The sequence below is a fragment of the Ipomoea triloba genome, chromosome 6 (genome assembly GCF_003576645.1).
Source record: "Ipomoea triloba cultivar NCNSP0323 chromosome 6, ASM357664v1".
Classification (NCBI taxonomy): domain Eukaryota; kingdom Viridiplantae; phylum Streptophyta; class Magnoliopsida; order Solanales; family Convolvulaceae; genus Ipomoea; species Ipomoea triloba.
This window is the reverse complement of record NC_044921.1, coordinates 9,000,273-9,012,249: the sequence shown is the minus strand read 5'-3', so window position 1 is coordinate 9,012,249 and position 11,977 is coordinate 9,000,273. Positions and strand designations below refer to the sequence as shown.

At 37.3% G+C, this 11,977-nt stretch overlaps 2 protein-coding genes across 3 annotated transcripts; both read right to left on the bottom strand.

The window, feature by feature from the left end:
* Nucleotides 1-377: 377 nt before the first annotated feature.
* LOC116021962 (probable inactive shikimate kinase like 1, chloroplastic) lies at nucleotides 378-2,570 on the bottom strand. Of its 2 annotated transcripts, none has more exons than XM_031262497.1 (10): nucleotides 2,281-2,570; nucleotides 2,139-2,185; nucleotides 1,973-2,027; nucleotides 1,779-1,851; nucleotides 1,614-1,701; nucleotides 1,358-1,440; nucleotides 1,131-1,257; nucleotides 915-993; nucleotides 772-836; nucleotides 378-669 (listed from the first exon to the last, which is right to left on the bottom strand). In XM_031262497.1, exons 1-10 carry the CDS (start codon nucleotides 2,492-2,494, stop codon nucleotides 601-603), a joined length of 900 nt encoding a protein of 299 aa, XP_031118357.1. In that variant the 5' UTR covers nucleotides 2,495-2,570; the 3' UTR covers nucleotides 378-600. The 2 variants fall into 2 exon arrangements, with proteins under 2 accessions (XP_031118357.1, XP_031118358.1); XM_031262498.1 differs by having other exon boundaries at nucleotides 1,973-2,024.
* A 3,623-nt stretch (nucleotides 2,571-6,193) lies between these two features.
* On the bottom strand, nucleotides 6,194-11,285 carry LOC116022639 (uncharacterized protein At2g33490-like). Its single transcript, XM_031263415.1, has 11 exons — nucleotides 11,022-11,285; nucleotides 10,251-10,323; nucleotides 9,872-9,946; nucleotides 9,692-9,753; nucleotides 9,535-9,603; nucleotides 9,057-9,085; nucleotides 8,785-8,977; nucleotides 8,470-8,694; nucleotides 8,282-8,335; nucleotides 7,238-8,174; nucleotides 6,194-6,899 (listed from the first exon to the last, which is right to left on the bottom strand). Exons 1-11 carry the CDS (start codon nucleotides 11,136-11,138, stop codon nucleotides 6,880-6,882), a joined length of 1,854 nt encoding a protein of 617 aa, XP_031119275.1. The 5' UTR covers nucleotides 11,139-11,285; the 3' UTR covers nucleotides 6,194-6,879.
* Between the last annotated feature and the right edge of the window lie 692 nt (nucleotides 11,286-11,977).

Here is an 11,977-nt window from a genome sequence, read left to right as displayed (position 1 = left end):
TAGGTGTCAAAATCTATAATAAGGTGCAAAAGTCCTCAACCAAAGCCAAGGACCTTGTGGTCCAGTGGCATCAAATCCTTTCTTTTATACGGGAGGTGGTGGGTTCGAGCCTTAGGTTGAGAAAGTAGTTATGAACGGATTCTGCGTTCTAATAGAGTTAGTAGTATTACAAAAAAAAAAAACAACCAAATACACCCCAAGTATTTCAAGCACGCGCCACCTTACTCTGAATCAAGATCGTGGTTTATGAAACCTGAGAAGACTTTTTTTTTTTTTTTTTTGAAAACCAACCTGAGAAGACTTGAAAGACTAAAAACACATATTTTACATCCAAGAGGTGAAAAGCATGGTAAAAACAGGAGCGCTGAAGTAAGAACTAGTCACCACCAACACAATCTTCTCAAGTTGCATTTTACCCAAATGGCTTTATCTAGGAAGATGTTGACTAGCATTTTAATATATATATACACATCAAGTTCAAAAACAAAACATCCTCATCTTATACATCAATGCACAAAAATGATTTCTTTCATGTTACAGAAATGAGTAAGAGCTAATGTAGCAAGTCCGGATGGATGATTAAAGTATACCAACTCACAGCTAAAATGGCCTGGCAGCTTCTTCCATCATCTTCTTTTTCCTCATCAGTTTGCCTATCTCCTTCATAACCTACAAGGATGGAAACAAGTGTGAAAGTTGTCTCCAAACTAGTTTTGCTGAACAATATCATCTTCTCTTTACTTGAAAACAACAAATAGCAGGGGAATGAACCTCCAAACACAATTCTTCTGTGCTCACTGATTCAATATCATCATAATCCAACTCAGAAGCTACTTCTGCCAAAGAAAATAGGTTGTTAGCATCGCAACGGATTTTTGAGAACTATATGCATAAAGGAAAGAATACAAATATACTCTGGAGCGAGACAGTTGCATCAGCTGTGGCATATCCATCCTGCGTTTCTTCATAAACAGCAGTCAGCTGAGCCAACACCTGTTATTGGGATAAGCTCACACACTCAAGAACTCCACAATCTCAAGGCATGTTATCGGGAGATGATATATTAATCTCTCCAATATCAGAGCAACAAAAATGTCAGTTAAATGAACATTGGACAAAAAGCTCTAGACCTCAGAATAGGATCCAGAAACCGAAACATATGATGCAGGAAGTTGAAATTTATCATCCACAACCTCCCTGACCACAAACTGTAAAGGAACTTTGATCCATATGGATATGCCATGCCTTATAAGTGCCCTATAGCATTGGATGATCAAGAGTAAATAAATAAAATAGACAACTATTCCTTTAGAGTAATAAAAAGAAAGAAAATGAGTAACATTAGCAGTGGTCATACAGATTGGTTGCATTCCGAACAGCAGCATTCCCAGCAGAAACAACCAGCCGGCCCATGGATGACAGCTGCCTCAGTACCTCTGTCTGAAATGCAAAGAATCGGGTTTAGAGATGGCTGTACAGTACAGGATCATCATCAAAGCAATACACACAGAAGCAGAATAGTAATGCAACCTCAAGGCATAAATAAACAAAACAAAACCTAAACTCTGAGACCAACCATAAGTAAATAAATAGAGTACAAAAAAAGATGTCACCTCTGTGTCCTGAAACCCCTCCTTATCGCTCTGTATAAATGATGTAGCAGCCTCCTTTCCTCCTACAGCATCTTCAACTACACTATCACTGCACCAACCTATCACAGGTTAATAATCAAACAAAGGGAGGTGTAATAGCTCTGGTTGGCTATAAATTATAATTACCTGTCGAAATAATAGTATTTCAATTCATCTGCAAGAAGTTTCCCCAAGTTGGATTTAATGGAGCTATTAATCCCTTCAAAACAGACAATCTTCATAAGATACGCTCAAAAGTAGTATGAAGTAAACAGACAAAAAAAAAATTAAAAGTAAAATGAAGAGAACAAAAAGGGCGTTGAAAGTAGAGTAATGCTCACCAACAAGAAATATACAAGTTCCTTTCAAATCAGGGGATATCTCAAACGCCCTCTTCTGAATACAACTGAACAGTTAAAAAAGTGCTCTTCAAAATAAACGAAACTATACAGAACAGTAAGCAATTGAGCTCCACATCCATTTATTTCAGGCGGAGAATCGTCTCACCTTCACCGCGAACGACAGATCAGCATTTGCGACATCCGCCGTGGAATCTGGAAACTCAAGTGGAAATACTGTCAAGCAGTTGACATGAAGGAAACCAAACCAAACAAAAAATAAGAAAAAGTTGGGACGATGATGGTCTCACCGGGATCATTATCGTCGAGAAGTGCGCAAGCGGTAGGTTTCCGGCGAGCAAGTGTGGGCTTCAGAGACGAAATTGAGTGTGAAGTAGCCGGAACTCTTCGAAATGGGGAATGACAAGTAGGGAGGGAGGTCTTCGAGAACGTTAAAGCAGACGGCTGAAGCAATCTGACGTTGGAGCTACAGAAACCGCCATAACTTGCTCGGATTATCTCCATTCCTAACCTTCTCCCCTAGCGGAAGCGGATCCACTTTTTCAAACACTTTATCCTCTTGCCTTAAATTTCCTATCCCTCTTTCTTAGCCTTTTGTTTTTCTTTATTGTCATATTGACGTTAAAATATTAAAGAAAATTAAAATTTGGAAAACAATGAAAAACGCAACTACTATGTAGACAATGTAGTTTAATAAAATCACTATTATCATTTTAAATGGGTAGTCACAAGATAAAATTGTATTTTATTTTTTTTTGAAAAACAAAACATAGAATTTCATTAAATCAAACGCTCAATACAAGAAGGAATTGAAAATAACCAAACAGAGGGACCAGACTGAGAACGAGCCGCCCTTGCTAAAGCATGGGCAGACTTATTCACTGATCTCGAAATAAACTGAATAGACACTGAATCGAAATGTCGTTTGTATTTGCGACATTCATTAATGACACAACCTGCAAATGATAAATCCGGGAAGGAGTTGTTGAGTAAGGTGCACAATCAGAACATATCACCACCTTGCTAAAACCTCTATCTTTAACCCAAGAGAATAGCAACAGCCTCAGCTAAATGAGCATCAATTACGCATGGAATGGGACCATTCTTGGCTGCTACATAACCATCATTTTTGTCCTTAATTACCACACCAAAGCTAGCTTCTCCAGATTCTAAGAACACTGCCGCATCCACATATACAGCAACCCCATCATCAGGAACTGCAATCTCATGCACTGAACATGCCAAGGTTTCTGATTCCACACAAGCTCATTTCGTTCACGTACGCCAAATACACCATAAACTTGCAGCACAAAGAAGTTTGGTCGTGACATCACCATTAATCAAACAACCAGAAAGCCAATCTCCAAAATCTACGACAGTAGTGTCCGGTAAAGAGATGCCAACTTGACTTTGCCAAAGAGGAATCACATGCATGCATTCACACATTAAATGCTTTATAGACTCTTGGTATTGATTGCAGAGAGGGCAGGCAACTTCTACATCCACATGTGGAGAAGCTAATGTCACCAACGTTGGGATAAGAAATTTTGAATACTTGGGGGAATCTTCATATTCCAATTAAATAGCACGCCACACTGTGTTCACAGGAAGTCCGGATAATAAACGGTATCCGTGCTTAACAGAGTATAGGCCCCGAACATCATTCTTCCAACACCGTACCACTGATCATCATACTGGGATTTTGAGAATAAGCTCAATATCTCTGGTCTGGAATAATTCATGCAGTCGATCAATATCCCAAGTCTGAGTCGCAACATTGATTAATGCACTAACCTTCAAATTTCTATCATGATGAAGAACTGGTGTTTGAATGTAAGGATCAGCGTCAGTAGGCAACCAAGGGTGCTGCCATATATTCGTAGTCTTCCCGTTACCAATCCTACGAAAACAGCCTTTCCGGAGTACATCTTGGCCGGCAAGAATAGACCGCCAACAATAGCTAGCTTTGAAAATCTGCGCAACCAAAGAAGAAGGCTTGGCAAGAAGAGCAATATTATTAAATCTGTTTAGAGCCTTAAAGCCCAACCCTCCATTCATTTTAGGAGGGGAGCACATATCCTCTCCCAAGACATCCAACGAATTCCTCCACCTCTCCGCCCACTGCTCTCCCACCAGAACTTGTTCATTATTCTCTCAAGTCGACCACCTACAGAAGGTAAATACTCATGCAACAAGTAGGTAGCGCTTGTCCATCTTTTCCGGCACGGGATAAGATCTTCTTGTGCCAACCACTCAACCGGTGACTAAGTTTGGCTTCAATGAACCCAAAAACTGCTCTCTTGTTTCGCCCTACACCCATAGGCAAACCAAGGTATTTTCCAATATTAGTATAGTAGCCTGAGTGACATTAAATACATCCGCCACAGTATTTCTTGCAACAATATCCGTATTTCAAGACTTGTTGTAGTTCACAGACTGCCCCGACATCTGTTCATAGGTAGAAAGACAACCTTTTACTGCCTCAGCCTCTCCCACCTTAGCTTTCATCCGCAAAAAACCAAGTGTGAAACCGCGGGAGCTCCCCTAGCCACAGTACATGGTGTAATCGTTCCTTGACGAGTAGCTTTTGTCACCAAATGAGCGCATAAAATAAATAGATAGGGAGATAAGGGGTCCCCTGTCTTAGACCACACGAAGGAATAATGAAGTCGGTAAGGTCACCATTAACTCCCACCTTATAACGAACTGAAGTAACACACCCGAGGATTAAATCGATCCATTGTTGAGCAAAACCCATGCGACTCATGATAGTAATCAAAAAAGGGCCACTCCATTTTATCATACGCCTTGACTATGTCGAGTTTCAGAGCACACCAACCGTCTCTACCATCCCTCTTACCGTTCAAATAATGAATTACCTCCGAGGCAATAAGCACATTGTCCGTAATGAGTCGCCCTGGCAAGAAGGCACTTTGAGAAGAGGAGATCACCTTTTCCAGAACCCCTTTCAATCTATTGGCTAACATCAATCTTGTAGGTTACGTTGCACAAAGCGATTGGACGCAAATCACCCATAGTAGAAGGCGTGGACTTCTTAGGGATCAAAGTGATAATTGCGTCATTAAAATTGTATTTTTTAATTTAAAAAATATTACAAAATCATAGAATAGAGAGATTGTGAAGCTATAAAACATATACTACCATAACTATGAACAATTCGATCGAGAGAATAGATACTACCAAAACTATAAATAATTTGATCAAGAGATGACAATAATCAAATTCACTGTACTCAACTTACTCCGCTAACTTTTTGGAATAAAGTCCATAACTTTTGAGTCAATAAAAAATGTAGTAGTAGTCTAAAATCATTAAATAAAATTTTAATGATATATTCAATTAATAAGTATAAAATAATTCTAATACATATCACATGTAACATCAAGATGAAATTTTTTTCATCCAAAATACTACTACCTCCGTCCCATTTTGTTTGTCTGATTCGGTTAACGAGGTTTGACTGAAGTTATTTTTAATTCAATTTTTTATAATATTAAATTTAGTATTAGTATATAAAATTTATATATTTAGAAACTACATTAAAAGTACTATTAAATACAAAAAATAAAATTTAAAAATAATTAAAAATTACTAAAGAAAATAAGCAATAAAGAAAGAGTTGATTTGACCAATGAACAGTAAACAGGACAGATAAAATGGGACAGAGGGAGTATTTTTTATGTACTTAACATTAATAGAAATTTATGTAAGAACGCTTTAAATAATCACAATTTTGTTAAATATTGCTTAATATTGCCATCGTCTTGCAGTTATATAATCACAATTTTGTTAAATATTGCTTAATATTGCCATCGTCTTGCAGTTATATTAGTAATATGTTTACCAACTATCCCAAGTTATAAAGTTAAATAACTTTTGTTTTAATAAATGATAACATGAAATAACTTGTTTAGTTAACCCAATTTAGAACTAAAATCATAACAAACTTTTGTTCACTAATCTTGGAGTGATCAAGATTGAGAAATATTCTCCTAAAAGAGATAGCCAAGCAAGTAGCAAATGATTCTCATGAGTTTCATTATTAGTTTATTACCAAAACAATTTACGTCAAACCTGTTGCCAAAAACCTTTCTAGTACAGTTTACTTACCACATTGAGGGTTTCCTTCTAAAAAACTAAAAAACAAACAAACAAACAAAAGAGTGGGAAATAATATGGATATACGAAAAGGAGTTCTGCACATCATTGAATTGGATAACATGATTGTATAATTCTTTGTATTACATTTGGCATTATCCCTCAGCATCACCTCATAACACTTCATGAATCCCAAGCAAAATCAAATCTTTCATTAAGAAACAAAAGAAATGGCACCATAACCTGAAACACTAGCTCCATTAACTTACAAGGAAAACCGAAAGACAGAGAGCCACAAGCAACAAAAACGTGATACAGATGACGTGAATGAGCACGACAGGTTCCTTAACCCAAAATACCTATTTGTTATGTACTATAAACACTTAAACACCTCTTCAAATGCAGACCACTCACTTCCTGCCCTTTACAAAATACACATAAAAGAAACAATGCTTTATACTCTCCCCTTTCTCTATTTCTTGTGGAATGGAGTGTTCATTTGGGCACAGCAGCAGCAGGGCAGGGGAGAGGATTGTGTTAACAAAAGACATCATCATATGGTCAAAACTGATGTATAGTATGCTCTAATATAATACTCAACGGGAACATCTTGGCGGAATAATTAAATGTAAATCCAACAAAATTATATCATTTACAGCCCTATACCAGCACAACCTTGTGTCAACAAACTCTGCTCTGTGGACAGTGAAGAACCACAAGAGGTCTGAACTCAGAAGGGTACAGCGGGACATTGGCAAGGGATGCTCAGATCATCTTCCACCTGCGTCCACTGAAGTTCAGATGTTGAATCAGAAAGTATCAAGTGCGAGACTGCAGATGCTCTATCTACTCACAATAAAAGCACAAAATTGAAATTTTGTTTTATTTATTTAGCATAAACCTTAATATTTTCTAGCCATATCATCTGGCTTAAAAATTTGCACGCTGAGCTGAGCTGAGCAGTTATTTTTCTTCATAGATCGAGCCAAAGCTCATTTAGTTTGAATAACCTCTACAGGATCCCCCATGACCCATATTTCAGATGGTACTATACATGCTCAGCATTACTAATCATAACTCTGTCTCAAAAACCACAAGGATGTAATTAAAACAGGCAATTTAAAATACCTCTGATCTGCCCAGAACTGGTGCCCACTACTGAAAGAGTTGAAATGCTTGACACAGAAATAGGTGATAATGGAGGAGATGATACTACAGCATTATCTTTCATTATAGGAGAATCCGCTAGCTTGGACTCATTTAAAGCCATTGTTCTATGATCACTGGAGGGTATGGAGAAACTTCGAGAAACAGTTAGATGTCGAGATGGTAGTGAAGACCCTGGATTTGATACCGCCAAAGGGTTGGAGTATCTACTTGCAGGCTTGGAAGCTAAAGAGCCAGGGGGCCGAGGGAGCTCATGCAGCTCACTGATTTTTGGTGAAGCTTCAAGTGGAGGTGATGCACTGCGGGAGATGTCTATGGATGAAGGTGGCTGGAATCTTGGCGCTCCATAGGCTGATCCAGATTCTGGCTGGGACCTTCCAGCAGAGCCAATAGGCCCACTGGCAGATAATGAAGGCTTGTTAGACAATGGCTTACCTGATATCGGACCAGAGAAAGAGAGTCTTTTTGCCCCTTTAACATCAAATGTATTGTGTGTCTCTAATTGTTGAACCGACGAAGTTCCTTCTAAAGGAGAGGGTAGACGGATGGACGCATTGTTACTGTTGCTTGATGATTGAGCTTTTGATGCAGCACGAACTGACAAGCTATTATCATCTTTGACTTTATCATAATTATCTGAACGCCACAAATTGTTGGTACTGGCAGTGAGGTTTGTAACACTCGAAGGGAAAAAAGAACCACTTGTCCTTCCAGGTAGGCTTTTTGCATCTGCTGGAGTTGGCAGCACATATGTATGAAATTTTCTTGCAGACGTCTGAGCTTCTCTATTCCTATCAGATATATCCATCTTCTCTGCATTAATTGGTCCAATTGGAGCAGAATGACTGCTAACTCGAGGTTGTCTGTTTAAAACATGATCTTGGATTTTGAAATCTAACTGCAAATGAGTTACATAAATTGTTATAGAGACAAATTGGATAAACAAAATCAAAGATTTACTTGAAAACTAAAATTAAAAAGGGTGTAAAGGAAGGAGAACTTCACCTCAATATCTTCCATGCCTGAAGTTTGTGTACTAGGAGCATCAGCATGATCTAACTGCAGAATCCACATATCAGACCGAAATACTAATCAAGTGATAATCAACATTGATCTTAGGAAGAAACAAGGAAATTTTACAATATTGACCTTATGAATGCAAAAGTTGCACCTAGAAAAAAAAAAAAAGATACCTCCATAGAATTCCTCAAGCTGTAAGCATTGCTCGGCTCCTGCTTGTTTGACCGATAGTCAAAACTCAACTCCCCTTCATCATTACCATCATACCTCTTAGATCCATCATCATCTGTATCATCTATTTCACTGATTTGGAAATCTATATGTTGCTTATCAGCAACCATCCTTATTTGTGGATCAACAGCTTCAAGAGTTTTAAGTCCCTTACGAAACAAATTCAACTGTTCCAAAGGAGACAAGGAAAACAGCATTACTAGACTCGCAATAAAGATGGGCGGTAAAGGTTTGAATTTATGAAGACACAAGGACACCTGTGCTGCATGATGACGGGTGGCTTGGATCAAGAGACTGTGGGATCGCCCTTGCTTCAGAGATTCAACACGAAAAATGCAGAGTCTTGCCATTTCATCATGTTCTTCACGAGTAGTCTGCAATTGCTGTGGAGTAAAATTCTCGCCCTTTCCACTTTTTCCCCTGTTGCTTATCATGTACTCATACACCTCCCTTATTAAGCAAGAAGTCAATAATTATGACAAAAGCAAGAAAATAACACATCTTCTCAGATCAATGAAAAGATTATTACCTTTTCTCATCACATTGTAGTTTCATCTCCTGCACCAATAAAGAGGATGGAACTCTTTAAATGTTATAGAATAAGAGTGCTGAAAAACCAAACTAAACCATTCAAACTGCTTGAGCCACAAGGAAAACTGGGTTTTCTGATTTTAAATATCTAACTGCTAGTGCTTTAAATTTAACAACATGAAAGATGTCAGGAGGATTACTATTTCCTATTTCATACAAGACCAAACAGCCTGCTACACACACACACACTACTTTTCTCAACATAATTACCATGCAACACAGATAACTAAGAAATTTATCAGTGAGCAACTCTAGTCTATTCCCCAAAGCTCTGTTTATAAGTACAAAGAGGACAACAAAAACAAGAGCCAAGAGGGGACTGGGGGAGGAGAGAGGGAGGAGAAGTAGAATTTAGCACAAATGCACAATCAGACTGAAAGAGATAGATGTAAGTTGCAGACTTCCAACACACAAACCTCCACTTTCCGAAGCTCATTAAGAAGAGACTCTGATGGGTTTGTGATGGTTACAATAACATGAGTACGCTGCAATGGAAATTTCCATTAGTCACACCCTTGTTTTTTTCAAATCCAAAATAAAATATTGAAGATAGTCACAATGATATGCACTAACATAGATATCAACAAGTTTCTGCAGTTCCAGCTGCACTCTTCCAAGTGCTGAGAATGCTTTGCCTGCATGCATATAGCAACCTAAACTGAGAATTGCATAGCCAGTAAAATAACAAGAACCCAAAAAAAAAAAAAAAAAGAGAGAGAGAAGACCAAGTGTGGAAAAGGTAGGTTCACTTACCACTTTCTCCATCACCATTCAGTGTAATTTTCTCCAATAGACAGTTCCCCATTTCCATCAGGGACTCCGAAAATTCTGAAAAGAAAGATTCATACTTGATATTGATTAATGACCATGATGGCATGATGTTTCACTAGTGGGACCCAAGATTCTTATTCATAACAAGGTTCAATCAAATAATAATCTATGAAAGATATATTCCAAAATAAAGGCGATAAAGGTAAGAAACTGAATTTAGAAACCAGTTGCAAGCATAATGTTACATCTCCTTGGTCCTCTAAGCTTATTGACATTCATTCCATCAGAGCCCAGGCAGAAGTATCATTTTTTTTATTTTTCAAAATTAGAGTAAGGAGTAAAGAATAAAGACATAAAGTACCATATGCACTATTTGCTGCTGCTGCTGCTGCAGAAAGTAAACTATCATAGCAGTTCCTCATGTCTTTCATATCCTGTAACAGAACAGAAGTCAATGTAGATGCATCTACGAAGATAAAGAAGAGAATGCGGGGAGCAGAGGATCCTGCTAAAGAAAAAGAAAAAGTCCTAAAGTTCCCAATTACAGGTGACAAAGTGGAGTTGTAATCATTTAGATATATTACTGAATGAATCAGATATGTCTACAACTTTGTAATTATAGTATGCATAATAACAAGAATTCAGATGCACCAAAAAAGGTGGGATTCATTTCACAATAACCAGATGAAACTCAAATTGTCAGACTTGAAAAATTTTGATCTCCAAGGAACACAGCTTCATGGTTGACATAACTCTAAATTGCACTCCAACAGTTCTCACAAAGCTAGAATTGAAACTAATTAAGTGATCTAACCCGAATAGACATCAAAAACAGATTTGACCACACTTCAAAGGTGAGATTTCTAGGTTCTTCCGACTTGGGAAGGGCGTAGCAACTACACTGCTGCACCAGCAGAGTCTTGAAAGCAAACAAGTCTCTCAGGAATCGGAAATATGTCGTAAAAATCAACAATGTTTGCGATGGAATTACCAGCCACCAAAAACTATGCTCAAATCTTACTCGGCAATCTCATGATTATTATTATTAAAAATAAATAAATAAATAAAACAAGAAAAAGCGAGAGAACATAAAGCAAAAGAAAGAGAGTAAATAGAGAGAAAGATCAGAGACCTGCGAAGCCTGCGCGAGGCCGTCGGAGAGGGCCAAAGAAGAGTGATGATCTTTCTTGTCCTTTGCATCGCTCTTATGCAACGCCAATTTCTTCAGCTTACCCAACGGTGACTTCATATCAATCCTCCTATGATTTTCTTTTTCCGACCACTATAATTGCTATGATGATTGTAATTGTAGAGAGAGACAAACGACGAAGATTAAGGTTGTCTTCCCCAACACAGTCGATTGGAGTTCAAGAGGTGCGAAGAAGCCGAATATAGAAAATACTACTGTATATGAGTTCTGACCAGAAAAGTAAAATATAAATAAATAAATATTAGAATTTTTTTTTAAAGAAAAGGAAAAAGACGGAAATATTCTAACGTGAAGAATGCAAGTGCTGTGCTGCTACTGTGAGCACTGTGCCGTACCACCAGTCCGTTTTCGGTAAATTCTACGCAGTCAAAACGAATAATTTTGACCGGGTGAGTTTTGGAATTTTCATGGTAAAAATTTAATATTGAAATTTTTATGGCGTTTTATAGGAATAAAACACAATTTAGATTAAACTTTTATTAAATATTTTATTAATATGTCTTAAATTTATATTGTACTAATCTCATTATAAGTTTTAATTTTATACGGTTAAAAATAGGGATAAAGTACAAATAAATCACTGTACTATTTAGAAAACAGCAATTAAGTTATCAAACTCGAATAACCTTAAAATAAGTCACCGAACTCGAAAAAAAAAAGAGCAATTAAGTCACTGAAATAAGAAAAAAGAGCAATTAAGATTTTTAGCAGGTTAACTTCATGTTAAAGTACAAATAAGCCACTCAACTATCTAGGAAACATCGATTAAGCCATCAAACTCAAATAACTCCCAAATAAGCCACTTCCTTTACTTTATTTTTTTATGAATTAATTTTATTTTTTGTTCTAAATTTATAGGTGACAATCCACTTTTAATC